This window comes from Neodiprion fabricii, chromosome 3 (assembly GCF_021155785.1).
Source record: "Neodiprion fabricii isolate iyNeoFabr1 chromosome 3, iyNeoFabr1.1, whole genome shotgun sequence".
Lineage (NCBI taxonomy): Eukaryota > Metazoa > Arthropoda > Insecta > Hymenoptera > Diprionidae > Neodiprion > Neodiprion fabricii.
The window spans coordinates 34,855,018-34,875,538 of NC_060241.1; the positions used below are offsets into that span (position 1 = coordinate 34,855,018).

General features: G+C 43.0%; 1 protein-coding gene across 1 annotated transcript in view; it reads left to right on the forward strand.

Annotated features, from left to right (window-relative positions):
- Positions 1-5,601: 5,601 nt before the first annotated feature.
- LOC124177876 (protein O-mannosyl-transferase TMTC2) overlaps positions 5,602-20,521 on the forward strand; it is a 167,818-nt gene continuing 152,898 nt past the window's right edge. Inside the window, exon 1 of the mRNA XM_046560778.1 lies at positions 5,602-6,459. Coding sequence (XP_046416734.1) covers positions 6,374-6,459 — 86 coding nt within the window. The 5' untranslated portion in view covers positions 5,602-6,373. The remainder of the gene's footprint in view (positions 6,460-20,521) is intronic.

Here is a 20,521-nt window from a genome sequence, read left to right on the forward strand (position 1 = left end):
TACAGTTAGTACATCTAGAACAATGTGTACAGGACGCGAAAATAAATTGCGTTCGCACCACAAGTTTGAGAAATTTGAAAAACAATGATGTTTTTTTGCAACAAAATTTGATAAGATTGTCAGTTAGCAGTGAAATTCACACGGAATCCAAATAAATCAAGTGCTCTAACTATTCGAATAGTTTGGATATTTCGGATAGCACGGATACCCGGGTACTCGAGTACTCAAACTATCTTGATAGTCCGGATATCCGGATTGGAAACGTTGGATCCGGTGGATCCAGGTCGTTTGGATAATCCGGATACCCGAAAAAGTGGTTTGAAAAAATACTTGTTTCACGTTTTTTAATGCACCACAATACATCGCAGAATGAGCAAAAATTGGAGAGGTAGTGTAACGGTTGTTATCTATTAGAAGAAATATTCGGTTAACACAATTAAAAAAAGGAAACTTATAGGGTTCTAACCAGAAAGAAAACCATACATGTAACATTAGTCAAATTTTGTTTTATTGATAGTTCGAGTGAAATTCCTTCTTTTTCAATCAACAGTGTGTATTTCCTTTTTTCGGTTCAAATAAATAAACGAATCAGAGGTGTACATATTTGTGAAGATAAGATTGTGAATATTAATTATTTTTATGAGGATACGTTCACATGATTAAAGTACGCCTTATTACATATATAAGTGTTAATTTTCAATTTTAATACAATTTTTTTGTGATTAGTATTTCTCAAAATAATAACAGCTCTCCCCCCTCCCCCTTTTTTCACTCAGCTTTATTTTTCTTTACAATTGTCAAAAAGCTGATTTTTTTTGTTGGTGACTGGACTTTCTTTAATAAAAAATGTCGATTGTGAAACTAGATATATGAAAATAGATTGAAAATGTGGATTACGAGGTATGAATTATATGTTGCATTTTCTATTTTTTCTATTTATTTTTATTGTACACTTTGTATATTTTTTTTTATGAGTGAACTATCGGTCCAGCCAGGATCTTCTCAGCAAGTTTTCGGAGAGAGTGAAAGTGAGTTCTGAAAGTAAAAATACAGCTACAACACAATTATTTGGTTAAAATGCTAACTCCCTTTCTGTCTCCGCCATCTTTATTGTGTGACAATGAGCGCTTAAAGCAGGTGTCTGTGCTATTATCGAGGTGCTATCGGAGCGATCAATTGAGCCAGCTCATATTTCGTTTTATTATTTAAAAATGGGTTCGAAGGGACACTGTAGAAATGACGTACGGTGCTTTGGCCCACGGTTAGATGGGACGTACGAATAAACAACCCAGGGAACAAAAATTTACACGCAGTGAAGTGAAAAGTCGCCAGAATTAAAGATGATTGATAACGAAATAAGAAGAGTAATCCTCCTTCCCACGCCGGCCACGAATGAAAAATTTTAACCCGTCGATCCACGAACTTGGCAAGTATAACTTTACCTAACATTTAACATTTACTGTGAATTCCGATTGTATCGATTTAGATTATGACCTGTTTTTGATTCAGTTAAACAAGAAAATAAGAAGGTGCTAAAAAAGTCACGTTCCGCTTGTTTAGAAGCTTGGGCCAAAGTACCGTGTGTAATTTCTATTGTGGGCCGTATAAAATGCCATCTCTTTTCAGGAAACACGGTCGAACCAGCAACGGTCCCAAAACACGTGACGAGTCTTTGCGTAGTCTTTGAATAATTAATAAGATGGAAATGAAGAAAGAAACGTAGCAAGAAAGACAAGTCGAAGAGCCTGGAGGAAAGTGATTGTTGAGCTTTCGAGAACGAGAGTAATGAATCGCATCGATCTGGAGCCGACTCACTAACGTAGTCTAAAGTCAACCTAATTGGGTCGAAAAATAAAGTGCCTTCGAAACAATTTTATACACCTTATTTCACAACGAAACCATTACGAACGACCGGATTTCATGGACGTTGATCCTGATAAGGTGGTCACTCAGCTTGCAGAGTGATTAGGTGTCGATTGAAAGCCTCACCAACGAAACCTCAAATCGATATCGTGGAACCGAATTCCATCATTACCACTGGTCAAAACTCGTAACGGTCCGAATTCCTCAACGGTTATAATATCTGGTACGAATTCTGGAGCAACGCAACGCAACGCAACGATATCGAATTTCTACACGTCGCAGGCAATTTGAACCTCCGCTCTTGATTCTGACCTTCGGAAATCGGGCCGAAGGAGCGAGCGTAGTTGGCAAGGTCGCGCAAAGGTCAACAGCGAAGGTATCCACGCTGCAGGATGGTTTCCCGAACGGGATACCTGTTGGCATCGTTCCTCCTTTTCGGTACGTCCGGGACTCGGTGGGACGTCCGGGTCGAAGGGGAGCGACGCCGGCGCCCTGCCGACCCGAAGCAGGGAAAGGAACGGAGAATAGCGCCTGAGACAGCCGGCGTCTCGGCCGGGAGAGCCTCCGATCACCTTCGCACTCACTCTGACTGCGGGACCGTGGACACAAATTGGAAACGTGAGGTGAAAATCCAGCGGGTTTCCACGCTCAGACCGCACGCGGCGACGACGTCAGCCTGCGGCCGTGATTTGCATTGTATTATGCCGCACCGCAGCGAGTTTCCGACGGATTAAATTACTTGGCAACGAACTCGAAAGTTCCTTTCCCTGCACCCGCGAGGACTCTCCTTCACCTCCTCTTACCTCCGCAATTGTACGAAACGATTATAACGGTTACCGCGTTGATAGCATCTGCGAAATTCGGAATTAGCTGTGGCTGCCGCTGAAGCTGCGCTTGTGCAGGTAGCGTTTTCTATCCAAAAGCCACCCTCAAGTGCCGATACAAAGACGGTGCCGGCAATGGAGGGGTGAATTCGATCCGCGTTCTCGCGGACAACGTTTCAGGGTCGGAAAGCTCGAGTTTCGAAACGTCGGTAATGGACGAATCGCGCGCCGATGTTTGTTCCGGGAATAAGTGTACGGAAACTTTTGATATAGTTTCAAGGTTAGGGGCTTGCAAAAAAAAAAAATAAATAAATAAATAAATAACAATTTTATCGCCTTACGCGATGAAACTGAAGTATTGAATAATTCCGAATTTCGTCTTCCTGAGCTTTTTGAGCGGCGGAAGGATTTGAACGAATAATATATTCGAACGGGACTATATTTCGAAACAGAAAAGAAGAAAGTGGTAACTCTGATACTAAAAATAAAGGAATATATGGACGAGAAATTAAGAATAACATAAATTCTTCCGAAAAACATATTGTAGTTACAATTCTTTAGACAACAATTGCTTTAAATCCAAATTCAAGATACACGCGCTGAATTTAATTATCGTTAACAGAGGTTCCTTTGGGATGGAAAGCTTCAAATATTCAGGAAATTTTATTTTATTAGTAATTATTTGTCTTCATTAACACAGGTAAGTCAATGAATTACAGTTTCATACGCGTTGCTGGATGGAGATTAATTTTCAGTCCGCATGAATACACGCTTCGTAGAAAACAGCAATGAAAATCTCTCCACCGAGTGGAGAGCGTAAATGTTCTACTTTGTCGAAGTGATTTACGTAATTACAATTCACTCAAGCTCTGCTTTTGCAAGCTTCCAATGAATTGAAGGTATTAGGAAAACAATGACAGCAGTAACAATGTGAATAATATTATGATATCATGCTACCCAAAATAATCTCACAAAGATTGATATTAAGCTAATGGGGCAGGTTTTTGAACATCTATTTGAACGGTATGTATTGAAGGTAAATATGCCGATCAGAAGCGAGTCTATCGATTACGTCATCGCAGACTGGCAAATCGTAATACCCAAATATCGAATAATAATACCCATAATTAAATCCTCAGATATTGTTGTACCTACTTTGTATTGGCAGATACAAAGTTGGTATTGTTTCGTTTTATCGTTACCCTCCTGAAACGTGACTAATTTCCAACTGGGCGAAACTTTCTTACAAAAGCGGTGGAATTTTGGCCGCGGTGAAGAAATCACCTCGACGGAATTCAGGTTAATATTTAACAAGGTTGGCCGATTGGTTCGTGGCTGTGGTTTCTTCGAGGAAAATCCTCTCGCCTTTGGCTCTGCGCACCTGGTAGCAAAGCAGCTAGAACTTTTTATCCCCGAAGGGCAACTCCGCGCGGTTCGCGTGGCGGGAAGCGAGAGGCGAGAGGCGTACACCTACCCTTTTTATGCCTAGGGAGAGAATAAATATGGAAATTCGGGGGTAGGCACCCCTGAGAGGAGTATATTGGCGAGTTGTGCTCGCAAACCGGATATTGGAACCTTGCTTTGGGGTTGGAGGTCGAATTCACCTATGTAATATATACCCCCTTGCGGAATATCAGTTCCAGCGGTTCCAATTTTCCAATATTCTCATCGTGACAACACCTTCCCGACTTCCCGCTACGAATTATTCTCCTTCCGAATGTCCGTGCTTCGGGAACTCTCTCTCCGGGCATAACATCGGCCTTTTTATCTACCTCGCGATAAAGGTTGTACAAAACTCTTCAAACGGTTATTATTGAACAACATTTGCCCTTGAAAAGTCTCTTTCCGAGAACTTGGCAAAAAACCGTTGAAAAGGGTTTTGATCTTCTTAGTGTGTTGTAAACCATTGATTCACACAGTGAACAATACAACGTCACTTCCATTTTGTTGTTTGTCTAACTTCAGCGTATCGCAATCGCATCTGCGGTTTAAAACGCAAGCTAAGAAAAAGTAATATATAAAAGTACTTTTTTTCTTACCTTTTTCAAATTAACTACTCAAGTCTATCTAAAAATTGCAATTAGTTTTCGAAATTATTTTCTCAAAACGGCTGCTCATCTTAAAGTCTTGAATTAAAAAATCAACGGGAGTATTGATTCTGTCTTGTTCCGCATCATATGAAATTTGGATTCGGCATTATACATTTGCAATTCGAAAACGTGAATTTATTATCCAATACATTAACGACGTGTGTCCTGGTCGTTGTTGGGTTCGAGAACCGGGAGCAAAGTGCCGCTTCCGATTGTACCGAGTAACCGAATGTATAATGCAGAGCGAATCGTACGAGTCACGCACCGCGTATCGGTGTCCACACATCAGGACATATCCACGATACGAAAAGCATCAGGCAACCGCGGGAAGCGGCAAGAACGATGTAAAAAGCAAGCGCGAAAGGGGTAAATTCACGAAATCGACCACCCTTCCCGGGGTGGGGGCCAAAACCTTGTTGGATCGATATTTAGAATGGCCGATATATCAAAATTTCAAACATGCGAAAATAAAACATCGAAAGACGAATTGTTGGGATTGTTGATTGGCGAAAGTGTCACGGATAAAAAATTCCATTTCTAATTTTACAAAATTCAATATTTCTAACTAGAATTTCTAGCCCGGAAGTTTCGGTTCCTCTCTCACAAGGACTGCAAACTAGCCAGTCCCCTCCGCACGTGCATCGCGAAGCGGGCCCTTCTTCTTATTCGTCCTCCTTCGGCGTCGCTGCCCCCGCTGATCGCCGCAACAACGGGGCACGAGAACAGCGCCGGCATCGTGTTAAAACTCGCCAACCGGCGTCGAGCGTTCGCGTGTCGGGCGCACGCGCTTCGGGAATCGATGCCAGCTACGTATAAAGCTCTCCTCGGCACGAGCGCGCGACAGTCAGCCGCGTTCGGATATCGAGGATGCGTCGTCGCGGCTTCGAATCGCGCCTGACGCTGAGACCGAGCCTTGAGCTTAACGCGCAGTGGTGAGAGCCCTTAGAGACGGCCTTTGATCGAGTAGTACGACAGTATAGAAGAACGTTGAACGTTGCAAGTCAGCCGTTCGACGGTGCGGTTCGTCGCGTCGGGAGGATTATCGTAGCTCGCTTATTTTATTCGCTATTCTTGCAGCTGTTCAGTTTTCTCGGTAATTGTGAAGTGAAGTGTCGCGGTTTCCGTGCTTTCGAAAGCCGAGAAACGAAAACGATACCGAAACCGCCCGATTCGGCTCCATCGGCGTCCGCTGACATATGCTTCGAGGGGTGAATGTGACGGTACTGCCTGCACTGCTCGTCGGTCATCGTAAAAGCCGTCATAACGGAGTCTCTACAAGGAATATCGTCCCTCCTCCACTTCTTCTTCATCCACCCCGGGTGGGACATCGTGAAGACGTCCCGCGGGCACCGGCCGCAGCCCACCGCCCCCCCGGCGTCGAGGAAGGCGACGTTGCTCCGGTTTTCCGCCCCCGCGGAGGCGGCCCCTTCCTCGCCCCCGTCGTCGGCGTCCCAAACGTCGTCGGCGAGGCGATCGCAGCAAAAACGGCGGTGCTCGGCCCCCGGAAATTCCGCTGCCGTTGCCGCCCGGCGTCACGGGGAAAATACACACCAGCAGGACCGGAAACCGGATGGGTGGCGGCCGCCGCGATGTGACATGGATGTCCTAGGCTTTGCCTGCGCCCTCGCCGCCGCAGCCCTTTACCGCAACACCCTCGATGCCGGATTCGTATACGACGATCGGTGAGTCGAACCTTCCTTGACTTTGATCTACGCACCGCGTCGCCTCAAAGTGCCTGAGCCACCTGTTCGCCCTCCTCCCCCCGCCTCTTCTCGAGAGAAGGTAAACACGCATCCGCGATCTAGCTTCATCTTCTTCTCCCACTCACGCGAAGCATTTGCTACATTTATTCCATCTGTAATGGGTTGGATTCTGCATATTGTGTTTTTTTTTTTTTGTCATTTTGTACGGGAAAGGATTTCACGTTCGAATATCTGTAACGCGGGAATAATATCCCCTGTGTGCGTAGGGGTCGAAAGCTCTGCTTGCTACGAAAGAGGAGAGGAATTATAAAAAAAAAAAAAAAAAGGGGAGGAGCGTACAAGAAAGAGGGAAATCGGGGAAAAACGGGGAAACAAAACACCCTCGCCGGGGGCTTAACGCACGGGCCTCGCTGTTTTGATGGAAAAAACGATACCCTACGCTGAAAGCTTCATTCTCAGATTCATGCTGTTCCTTCGGCTGGAATATCGCCGGCTTTCGTTTCGGGACCTCTTCTCTTCCTCCCTTCTATTTCTTCACTCTATTTCCGGATTTTCGAAAAACAACTGACTGTTGCGCTTGTGTCTTGTTGTTCCCCGCAACCCCGTTTTTCGCTCAGCCCTGCCTGACTTCGTCACGCTCGATTTAACCCCCGCAGAATACTTTCAGCGCACACCGCCGCTTACCTTCTTTTTCTTTGGTACCATCGACCGAACCAACATCCATTCCTCCGAAATTCTTTTATCACACACGGACCGAGTTGGCTTCTGTTTCCGTCTCGCTATAAGCTGGTTTTCGAAACTGAGAATCACGATTTTGCCTCATTTACTGGGCTCTGAAAAAAAGCATTCGGCTCCGTTTGGCGTTAATCCATCGAAAACGAGACCGCGAAAAGTTTAATTCTCTGTCAGGTGAGACAAGATCGAGGAAATTTATCTGGCTACAGAATTTGAGGAATGTCGGATTGGATTAACGTTGCAATTTTCTCGCCAACGTATATAACTCGACACGGTCTAAAACGGGAGCTTCGTGCAGGAGAATAACCGAGCAACTTTTTAAGCTAGTTTTTTTTTTACGCGAAGCATCGAGGGTTTTTCTCCTCCCTCCTTGCGTATTACGTCATTCTAACGGAATAGATTATATGCGCAGTTTATCCTCGTCGTCGTCGTCGGCCCCGGCTGCTCGCTCAACTTACTCTTGGTTAAATTTTATCCCGGAAACTTGTTCCCCAGAATGACCCTGCTAAATTGAGGCAAGGCCAAGCCTTCTTTTTTTCAACCCTGCACTCTCTCCTTCTCTTCGCCAGTTTATACCGCAACCCCTAAGAATAATTAACCTAAACGAGATATATTTTCGCACTTTGAACCACCCCGCAGTTTTTCTCAGATGAAAGGGCTTATCGCGAAACCTGCCAGCTGCGACATGTGCGTGCAAGCCCGAGGCGAGCTTTATTTTTATTTCCGAGGAAAAAGAAAAACGCGCGACGCACGTGGCCGGAAGAAACTGATCTAGCAAACTACAGACCTCCGGTCAACTTCTTTAACTGTGATTGATTCGAACGTCAAATTATCGTTTGTACGTACGCGGGTAGTGAAATTTGCTGTAGACAAAGGCGTTAAACAAGCCACAGACACAAGTCTCTAATATATGCACACGTAAACAAGCCACATACAAACGTCTCTAATGTGCCTCTTGCGACGAATTCAAATATATACAAAGTCACGGCACACGAAAACCAAAACAAACTTCGGATACAGGTGATTGGAGAAATTAATGACATTGTAGTCAGGACGGCTAGGTGGTCTAGTGGAGTAAGTCTCCGGTGAAGCATCTCTAGATACGAGGTTCGATTCCTGGCTCCGTCGTTAATTTTTCAATTCACCTAAAACATTGAATCTTTGCAGTTTATAGATAGAGAACGTCAACCGTATACAATAATTCGTTATCCATGGAGTGATTAGAACTTTTGTTTCAAACTCCTCTCTGGCACCTGCATTGTGTGTTCGATACAGAGGTCGAAAATTTTCCGCGTGACCTCTGAACTTACCTTCCACACTCGTCCAACACTTCGGTATTCCGACACTCAATAGCTGCACAGGATCGAATTCTCCTGACACGAAATTATTGGATAATGTGTACCCTGAAACTCGGCGTAATTGCTTATGTATTCCATTCTATTACTATCATACGATATGACAAAAATAACTGTCTACGAGTCACGACGATCGTTCGACGATAAAGATATTGAGAGAAAAATATACCCGTCAATTTGTCTCCGCACAATGGAACTCAGGGTAAAGTAAAAATTCTTGTTCTTCGCGTGGTGATAAGAAAAAAGGAACTGTTCATGGTCACGTGCGTAGTTTACGACTTTAGAATTAGTCGTCCCCAGGCAAAAGCATTCGTTGGTAATTGATACTAATTAATGGGGCAGTTAGACGTATGACACGACAACACTGAGCGTGGAAAAAGTAGGATTATTTTGAGAGCGTAACGCGAACCTCCGGACCGAGATCAAGGAGACTGAATGGTTGTAACGATTGTAACGATAACTTCGTACAAACGGTATATTTGTCGGAGTTGATTAATCTGGGAAAGTGAGTGCGAAGAAAAAAGAATAAGAGCGAAAGAAAAATTGATATCAATTAAGGTCATGTCGAGGAGTAAGAAAAAGTTTGTTAATAATAGCGGAGGGGAGCTGTGAGTAAAAGTGGGCATTGAAATATCTGTATTCGGAAATGTCTCATTAAAAGTGTAATAAAGAATGAATTATTACGCTTTGGAATATCTCTCATACCAGTTTTAAGAGCTAACAGAATTAGTTTGTACCTCGGTGTTGTATAACTGTGCAATAATAGATTAAATTAACTGTTGATTACCGGCATTGATATTGAGATTGAATCAGGATCCTACCAGCCCTCGCCTCCTGCTCCTGCAGATGCCGCGTCGGGGTGAAAAGAGTTGTTCCATACTGCTCGCGCGATATCGGGTTCAGGGGTTTTTGAATTGCGATAAATTCGGACCCCGTTCCCTCGCTTCGGCTTACGCCTCCCCTTCCGTTCCTCCGAAATGGCGAGTTCAGAACCCTTCTTATCACGGACTATCCTCATCCTTTGTCTGTAAGGTCGCGCCCGGACTATTCAGCAGATTCTTTATCCCGTTTCGCCCCTTACTACGGAAAAATTATCTCTGCACAAATTGAGACGACGCCACGAGGAGCATACAACATTTTTCGGTTTTACATAAATTTATTACGAACCTTCGTTACGCCACCCTCGATTTCAATTTGCATACTTAAATGTTCACAAAGAGAAACAAACATGATCGAAACATTTATCAAACATCTCATAAGTTTTTCCTTCAGGATGCAATCACTTCCCGAACTTTTACCCTCTATTACTTAAAGATCGTTGAATAATTTGTTCAATATACCGCTTAACGTCTACAGTATCCATTCTTAATCATCCGCACGCAGCCTGCACTTGAGTAACAACGACAAATTGCCCACGATATCAGCAACTTTCTTGGGAATATGTAATCGACCGAGTCACTTCCTGTTCACGAACCATTCATGACTGGTCAACTATTTCCATTCTCGCCCAAGAGTCAAGTGACTTTTTTTATAGAATCATTACTTAGAGCCTCATGCTGCTTGTCTTACCGATTTCTGTTTGTTTCTGTGACGAATGATGATCGCATCTTCATCTCCCATCACTTTGACCTCCGTCGTGTGAAGAGGAGAGAAGAGAGAGAGAGAGAAAAAAAAACGCTGTGAAGCAAACTTTGAAAGAGCTGGAGAGAAAAGAAGACAATGAATTATTTTCATCCTTCGGAATTAGGTTCTCCCTTTTCCACCGAGTAACGGTAGCTCAAAGCTGGGCAATAAATTCGAGGGATTGAAGTAACAGACTGTTGGTACGTCTCCACGTGTGTGCAACGGCACGTGTGGACATTTGTAATTATTACACACACTCGCGACCGAGAAAGCGTCTCTCTTCTCCTTTCACAGGAGTTGTGACTAGATGAACGCAGGCATATTGACGTTGGTAAACGCGAACAGCAGGAAATGGTGAAACGCATTATGCACGGGCAATTTTTCATCTCTATATCGACCGTCGCACTGTGGCTATGGCCATTTTGCTGCGCTCCAATTCCTCCGCCATCGCTCCGTACTCGGCCCTTTGCACGAGGCAGCGGTATATTATAGTGGCTAACACGCTGGTATAGTGGCCATAATTAAGTCTGGATTATTAACCGAATCCCAGGCATGGCGCCCCCGGTTTTGACCCCTTCTAGCGCCCCTGGTCCTTTATTACCCCGTTTTAACTGATATTGAATATGGCCGAGCGTGCAGGGCGTTTGCCTTCCCGTTTCGAGTAGCTTGTTATGTTTATGCAGGAGGCGAAGTCGGAGCACAGAAATACAGCATCGCTTCAAAAGGAAGATGAATTAAGCTTTTCACCGACACGGTGCATCTCGACTGTGTGACCTTACTTAGAAGCGCCTGAATTATTCAGTGTTGAAATAAGGCGGCGAGAAATATTCAAAGTGGAATCTATAATTAGAATGGGAGAAGTGATTGCACCTACCTCGTTGATGAGGAAACGTGTAGTGTAGCAAGGAGAGTTCTGCGTACAGATCCCGATACCGACATCTGATCGACTCTTTAACCGCATCACAGCTCAGATACAAACCCTTTTTTCAGGTGGAAGTTATCCCCACCCAGATGAAGAGGAAGAAAATTAGGAGGATTTTTTGCGACGGTTAAAAAAGTTGATGTGGGGGATAACACCTACCTGAAAAAAGGTTTGTGTCTGAGCTGTAAAGCTGTTAACGTGTCGGTAAGATGTCGGTATTGGGATCTGTATGCAGAAATTTTCTTGCTTTACTACTACTAATTAAACGAGTCAGAAGTGGGTGAAATCTCGATACATGCATACACCATCGATCGGTGTAATTGATGTGCACGTGAATCAAGTCCAAATTGCAAATATTATGATGTCATGCAGATTCTGTAGAATCGGTAGAAAACAAAATTTGTCCACGGTTCTAACAATCCTTTTTTACAGTTAAATGTCGTCTGTCATTCAATACATCAGGTTATTCGAGTGTGAAACTACTGCTCAGCTTTCTCCGATTCTGAAGCGTGAAATATCACTTTAGCGGCTGTTGAAAAAACCTCTTCTACTTCAGAGTATTTTTTGCAACAGAACCTTCCGACCCCGGACCTTCAATTTACTCTTTGAATAAAATTTCGGTGAAAAAGGGATACTGCTTCGGAAAAGTTTTGACATTGATTGACCTTGACTGGACTGCGTGGTATTCGTTCGTTTGATCACATTTTTTGTTTTGCATCACTCTTCTTTTATTAAATGTCCAATAAAGGATCATTTCTATTATGTGAATCCACTATATGAATAAAGATATGTCGAGTTTCTGAATTAATGGATAAGGTTTCATTTGATCTCAAGTTCCGTGTCTTGTTTACCAAATTCTCAACTTTTTCCACGCAGTCCAAACACCTTGATCATGCCCTCCCATCGATTCGGAGATGCGATATTAGATTTTAACATTGTATACCCGATACCCGCCGGTTCTAATGGATTCACCGTGTACTCAGCTCGTGAATGGAGTGAATTTTCCTCTACCTTTTCTTCCTCAAAATTCGGATTTCAACCCCCTCGCGTATAAGGTACGCCCTTCTTTAAAAGGCAGGCAGGCAGGCTGAGGCGATCCGAGAGCAAAATGGAGTTGGAGGTAATCGTATGGAAATTGTGAAAGGTTTTGGCAAAGGTCTCTGTATTCGGTAATATTCCGGATGATGTAAATGAAATTTGGAAATACCTTGGCATGCGTTGCGAAGCGGACAGGTTTGAGGCGTCTGCCGCATAGCCAGCCGGAGAAAACGGCGGACCTAAGCAGAAGGAGGAGAAAAAGAAAATTCTTTCGGCTCTTTTATTGTCCGTACTTCGGCCTCTTCCAGTTTACCTAGGCTTGATTAAATACGGCAACCCTCATAGTTGGCATTTCCGACGTTTTCGATACCCCGACGTCAGTCAGTTTTATTAGTTTTCCTCTCCCGGGGACGCAAGTTTCCTTCGTCGTTGGTCCCTGCAGCTCTGTGTTGCGTCTCACATAAAAGTATACAGTAATGAAAACCCGGCCCAAGGGACGGGGATTCCTCTTTTTAATCGGCAGTCCCCGCGGGTTGTTTTCGAATCGGAACTCTATCACCTATGTAACAAATAAAATACATGAAAAAGATTTCCCCGAGAAAGGGATCTTCATCCTTGGCTGAGCGCCGTGTCCTTCACCCTAGAACAAATACCGCGTTGTCCATAAGACACATCACGGGGAGGAATAGGAAAAAGTAAAGAAAGAGGGGAAAAACAACAACTACAAACAAAGAAAATTATACTGAAAGTAAAATGCCTTACGGACGGAGTATGCACCGTAAAAAAGGGTAACAGGGATGAGGGAGGAGAGAGGTTTTAAAAAGAAAAAGGCCATATAGGTATGGGGTTCGTCGGGGATTTCGGGTGGTGGTTGTCCGCGGGGGGAAAAGGGCGTGCTTGGAAACACAAAAGATGGCCGTCCCCGAGTTTATGCTCGGATTGTGGCATGGTATATGGTACATGAAAAACTCATATGATATTATATATATGATATATAAGGGACGGTATTTTACTGCGGTATGCTGACTACAATGGGCTAGGAAAAGAATACACGGACGTATTTATTTGCATAGTTTATGCACGGCCTCCCGAAGCGAAGGAGGAATGAAAAAAAGAAACGACAACAAGGAGCGCTAAAAAGATGGGGAATAAAAAAGATAACGGCCTCCGCGACTCAGTTACAACCCTCAAAGATCCACGGGTTCGTCAAAATTCACATAACGTCATTTCATTTCGTTGCTGTCACCTTTGACGAGGTTGCCTGGCCAAGAATCGATATTTTTTATTCATTTTGTTACGAGATAGTCGTACATTGAGTAAGTATCAATCTACATTTTTATTCCTAAGCTACAAAGATCTATTTGATAATACTAAAATGGAAGATACTGAAAATGCTAGATATCGATGTTTCATTTTGTATCGGTGCAAAGTGGTTAAAAATTTAAAAGATTCGTTCGACTTCGCTCTACGCTAGATCATTTTGTCGAAAATATTATTTTCTGAAAAGTCACTGAAAAGTTTCTCTTTCCAATAGTCGATTCAATGTTGCCATCGATTTATTAAAATCAATATCAATTCAACGTTGTGAGACTTCCAACATAATGAAATTAAGTGTTTAAGTGACTTATAAAATATAACCCCCCGAATAAAACGACCCGTTGAGGAGTGCAATTGGAAGAATTCGTGAAATTTATACATCTTTATATTTTTAGCTTAACGAAAGCTCATGAATGCAATGATTCTTTTAAGAAATTAGCTCGTAATACAATTGACAAAAATTATCGAGGTTCGAAACACCAGTCTCATTGGAGAAATTAAATTTTGAACATTACTTCACTTCGATTGTAATTCTTGGCTGTACCTGAGATCAGAGGGGCGATCGCTTATTGCCGTAATAAACCAGTCGATTTTCAAGGTGTCCTTTGTATAAAAGAGAGAGAAGCGCCAATTCACCCTCGGACAAGTCCCCTCGAGCGGTACGTAGAACACACACATGTACACACATAAAATGTGTATAGGTATAAAATACAATAAAATCAACACCAACATTAAAACCAGAGTTGACAAGGATTGACAATAGAAGAGAGATAAAAGTAGATAAAAATAAATCGAACCAAAATGAGCGATAAATAAAGATAAAACAAATAAATAAATAAATGGAAGAGAGGGAAAGAGAGACATAGGCCGAGGGAGAGCGGCAGAGAGGGTGGTATAAGGATGTTCGAAATTCAGAGGAGATGTTGTATGGAAAGTGGAAGGTTCTATAGGGAGAATAAAGTGGTCCAGAGAGAGGCTGCGGACTGCGGTGCAGAGCGAGTTTATGCGGTGTCCGTTGTACCGTGGGTGTGAATCTTTGCCAAAAAATTTTCGTATTCATTTCGTATCGAAGCGAAAGGGAGCCGAATAGTAACAGTCTGTGACTCGTGACCGTCTGGAGCTTCTCAACCTTCTGAAATTACATCACGCAGTGTCCGATTACCGCGTATACTGCAAAAGTCACGTGACGTATCTTACAGGAAACACGACACAAGCAAAATCATTCGCAACGTGTAATAATAATTCGTATTCGACGAGAAATGGTCGAGTATAGATAGCAAAGAAATTGAGAAATAAAACGGAGGAGGTGCGATTTCTGGAAGACTCGTTCGACTGTGCGTGATTTAATAAGTTTGCCTGAAAAATTTCACTTTGAATGGCAAACGTTGAACGTCTTCGATCCTTCTCACGTGCTTGAGACGTTATCACGTCTGCAGTCCGCATTAAACGGCACAGCGGGGAGCGGAAATTTCTTTAATTATCAATTAAGGGGTCGCCGTGCGCCGGGAACACGTCGTGCCCTACGATGTTCATCCTCCGGGAGGCCTGGAAACCCGTCCCTCATCACCGCCCGAAGGGAATGAAAATCCCGAAAAAGCGAAGCGTCGACGATCGAAAACGGAATTCGTTACGTCGCGAGGGGAGCAATGTTTAAAAAATTCACGCATTCCCACCCGTTGCGTCATTCCGAGTGAAGGGTCAGATATGTACTCGGACTACGATTGTGTCACGGTGAAATTGCGGCAATTGAATACAATATGCTCGTGAACGTCTAGGAGACGTTTATTCGGTATAATGTGCCGGACGAAACGTTTTAGTCGTTAGTCACGCTGCCAGCCCCGACGTCAAGTAAAACTCTGTCAATTGGCGGGTCAATTTTTCAACTCATCAAACGACCTACGTGAAACGGACGCCTTGCTGGTGGAATTGTTATTCGTATCTCCCTTCGTCGATATGTAAGAAAGAAAGAAGGAGCAATAATAACGGAGTCTACTGGTGATTGAATTTCCAAACTCTCGTGAAAATTACACAAGACTTTGTAAATGATGTTCAGTATGCGTTTTGCAAAATCTTTCGATGTCGCTGTGAAATGTTATTGTGTCTTGTATGTACCAATAATGTACCATATCCTGAAGAATTTTGATGAATTCCCTGGAATCTCGCAGGATTTTGGGCAATCCCGTGTGTATAAGCACAATGAAGTCTGAGATGTAGGTGGGTATATGAAATTTCTGGAATACCATGGATCGTTCGAAGTTTCGAAATCTGGGTATGAAATTTTTCGAAGTGATGAACCTTTTTTAGAAAATTATTCAGGCACGGGTTTCGACGCTAGTTTATTACGTATTGAACAAATTTCAGATTCCGCGGGTATTGGATTCGACGAGCTTTTCTTTGCTCTCTTTAAAACTATTCACGCGTCTGATCGATATAATTAAAGTTCGAACCGGTTAGGAGGCAAACATGGATGAAAAAAATGTGCGCAAGTATTTGTTGATCCGTTTTGTACAGAAAAATTTGCGTATGAACAACGCGTCCGGCAGTCACACTGTAAAAAATTAAATTTTGACACCGACAGAGGCCTAAGAACGAGGAAAAAGCAACTCGACGTCTCGGTGCGTGACGGCGTGTCGTTCGTCCTTTCATTTCGTTGTTCTGGGATGATCACCAGCGGTTTTGGTCAATTAGTTTAATTTCCTACTCCGACGACCGCGACGATAAACGTAATGAAATAATCGTTTTTGCGGTATCTACTAGCGGTCGGCAGGATCACGTCACGCAAGGTTGGATTAAGTTGGTTCTGTGCCGGCTGCGCGGGACGCGATTCGATTACTATTTAATGGAAAACAAATCAACTTGATTGGATCTCTCCAGGCTGCTGCCATGATCGAGAGTGATTCGCAAATACACCATTACGAAATAACTCCTCCCGCCCCTCCCCCCTCCCGCAACTCTCTCTCTCTCTCCCGCTACTCTCTTCCTTCGTGCTTCTGGCCATTTATCATTTCGATTCTCCCACCCGTGTGATCGTGTATACAAATTCACCAAATTACTCTTCATCACTCCGAGATCATCCAGCACCGTTCAACCCAAAATAAACGCTGGTTCTCATTTTTAATTCAGCGTCTTATCTCTCGCTCATTTTGCCCCGCAAGCTTCTAGCTGTAACTTCCGCACTTCGTTATACGATGAAATAAATGATAATTGTTCTCCTCATCTCTTGTTCAAAGTCATCATTAACTGATATGTAAAATTATTTTAGACTGTAATTTTTCAACTCTAATCGTAACTGCCGATCCTCGCTCGTGAAAGTATGAAGTCAAATTTTGTGTACCGGCCGCGGTGAACTCACTCGGGTTTTCTCACTACAAGTAATACTTGGCGTGTCGTATAAGACTCGGAACGGTGAGTTGTAATGAATAATTAATTGAAATACGTCCGATAAGCCAGAAAATAATAAGGTCGGGATAAGTTAAACGACGGGCAGTCGAAGGGTGCGGACTCTCGGGTTAACTTTTATCGCCGAAAACTTTTCCCTCGGTCGTTAACGCGTATTATATCTATATATACGTTGTATAACTTTGGACACCAAACACAGGCTTGAGCCAAGTTTCGGTAGACGCACCATTTGCGGTCATGAAAAATAATTTAACCGCCATTTCATCTGGATTCGTATAATTTCGTGCCTTGATATTTTCCGTCAAATCATGTCTACAGCCTAGTTGCAATTTTGGAATAAATTCTCCAATTAATTTTTCTCCGTTTTAATTACGCTGATTAGCAAAGTCGGGCATCGCCCTTGTATCCTTATTCAAGTCCCAGAACGTAAAAATGCACTTATTTGTGCCCCGATGATCATTTCTTGCACCGTCGCGGAAACAATTACTTTACGCACTGAACACGGATAAAAGAAAAGAACTGCCCGCGTAAAGCATACCCAGTATTACGTAAAATAATTCACTCGGAAGCTTCAAACCATGTCTCGCAAAGCCACTAAATATTTACATAATTCTCCCGGGGATTCGGGCAATGAATTCACTTCGCCTCCGCCTCCCCCTCAAATCCTCAATTCTCGATCAACCTCGAGTTTCCCACGTCCTCCCCTCGTGTCTTTGAGGCTCACTCGATCGTACCGCCGCCGTCCTATTTCCACACTTTGTGTCCGTTCGTCCATGGCGCTTCTCTTCTAGCCGCGGACGCAAAGCTCCGGCACTTAAATTCGCTCGCCACTTGGGAACCTAGTCGGTCGTTCTAAAAGGCAAATATTTAATGGTTTCCACCGAGCGGGTGTTCTCATGCCTCGGTACTGCGGTAGTTGAGCCGCACCTGAGACGGGAAATTTCTCTTTTTTACTAAATTTATTTCGAACCGTGTTTCAGACGCCTCCGAAGAAATAAAAAGACAGATTTACCGTCCGTGCAAAAAAACTCTTTGCACACATCTACGTATGGGGCATTCCACGTCAAGTTAGCAGCCCGTGTACCCTACCACATTTGATTCTGATTCTTTTTTGGTATGATGTTTTTACCAACCCGAAAGTGTCTCGGGAATTTTTTCAGATTTTTTTCCAGCCATTGGTGAAATTTATACAAAATTGCAAAACCGGTTACGAAAACGGCATATTTAAAAACCTTGGAAAATTTACACTGTTTCTATGATTCAAAATGTGATTTTTGAACGAAACATGATAATGGCATATCGATACTTACTATTTTTTTCTCATGTTTTTTTTCTTTTTCATCTTTCATATGCCCCGGTCTGAATATATTGCAGAATCACATTATTTTCATGACTCTGTGATCTGTTTAGATTGCGGTATAGAAAAATAAAACTCCAAACGGAAAGACTAAAAACTTACGAAAAAATTGTAAATATGGAGATCTCATTATCGTGTGATACTTTTAAATTTGTTTTAAAATCATAGAATCTGTGTGAATTTTTTCAGATTTGAAAGAACGGACTTTTTCGCAATTGGTTTACGATTCGATTCAAATTTCACCGGTGGCTAAAGAAAATTCCAAAAAAAGGTTACGAGACCTTTTTGGGTCGGTATGATCCTAATACTAGAAAATGATTAAGATCATACAGTTTTTCTTTGCAGCTCAGAATCAGTCCAGCGCCCAAGTTCCAGGGTCTTGTTATTTTTTTTACTTCTCGTCGAACTCTGTTGTTGTTGTTGTTGTTCTTTTCTTCTTTTTTTTTTCCTTCTACTTACTTATCTCCGTTTTTAATCTGTCGAAGAGCTTCACACGTAACGAGAAATCGCGCAGTCCCGACTCTCTCTTCTCATCTCAGCCTTGTTTCGCTCTTCATTCCTCCGTATTCCTTCAAGCTCTTCTCGTTCGTTTCGCCTCGGCGTGTACCTCTTGAAGATTGCAGTAAAGTGCACTCCCGTACAAGTACGGATAAGTGCACTCTTTTCCTAGATTGGAACGATCTGGGTTAACGATATTTTCATATAACGTAGAGCCGTGTACCTCTGACCGTTGTATAATAAGTCTCCATTTTTTCCCCCTTTCTTTCTTCCTGATTAAACCACGCGAACGCCTTAAACCGATCAAAGTTATCGTTACATCGCGATCCCGTGTCGGCGAGATAAAATTTCACCTTCTCGGTTGAATTTTCACAAAATTCCGGATAATTTGTTATGCCGGTAACGAGTGAGCGAACGATTGAATGGGTGAATGTAAATTAAGTTTGCGAAAATTATCGCGTGACTTGGTCTCTTAAATAGTTAAACGAATATTCAGAGGGGTTACCAGGTGCTCGTACTCAGGTGTGAATTCGGCAAGAATTACTCATAATCGCTGGCTATTCAAGAGTTTTTTCAAAGTCACCCAAGGTTTATTTAAATTGTACAACGATGTCATTATTTCAAGTCCAGCAGCGTAGGTGAACCGAAGAATGTAAGAATTTTAGAATCACGAACAGCCGGATTATCGATAAAAAAAATCGAGAATACCTTGGCACAAATCTTATCGCCTAAATCCAGGGTTGCACGGAAATTAATCCCGTGCTGTAAAAGACTCGACTCGAGTGAGTCTTTCCTGAAAGGGTGGATGTCTTCCTTAATTTCCCGTCTCTTCTAGTGCCAGGAGTATATAATGTATAATATATACGTATATAGATCCGGAGCGTAAACACATTCACTGTCAACTTTGGTTAAACTTGGGCCCTAGCACAGCTCCGAGGGTTTCGTTGCCCGGTTCCTCAGGTTTGGCTAGATCGGTCGAGAGACGCTGCAAGCTCGGGAACGCGGCTGACGCTGTATAGAATCGCGTCGTCGCGACGCCCCGGCGTCCGTAGGCGTTGAAGCGAAACGGGAAATCCTTGAATAAACGGTTTTTCCCCGATGAACGAGGCTTAGCGAGGAGCTTATCTACCGACTACGCAGATGCAGGAAACAAAGGAGAGATATGCGCCACCAGCTCTGCACCAAAAGTCCGGGGAAAGAAATCTTCTTCGCGAATATAATTCCCTTCAAACTCGAAAGTCCCTCCCGCGAAAACTTTGGACATTCGGGCCAAACTCTAATTATTATTTCAAAAGATATTCCGGAAAATGAATAACATTTCTCATGCCGTTGATATTATAATTATTATTTTTCCTTCTCATTCTTTCACTCCCTCTCTTCGGTACGTTTGATAATTGCTTTTCTTCACCCGCCCAAGTACCCTCGATTTAACAACTTTGGGGTGTTCAACTCGAATCGTCAAATTGTCACTGGAATCTAAATTGTCAGGACATTTAACATCAAAAACGGAATTCTTTGCAAGTCGAATCGGATTCATTCGAAATTCGGTTCTCTACGGAATTGAAATTCATCCCGATCTCCACGTCCTGAGCTTGCGGAGTAATTTTCTTGCGATAATCACCGATCGACATTGTTCCATTACCAATGTCTGCAGTGCATAACTTGCTCGAAACACACTGTTACGTGTCAGGTAAACACATGATACACTGCTGACCATAAACAATAAATCGTTGTACGTCGCTTAAAGTCCGCAAATATAATTGGCTCAATATGTGTCATTTGAAGTGAAGCCGTATC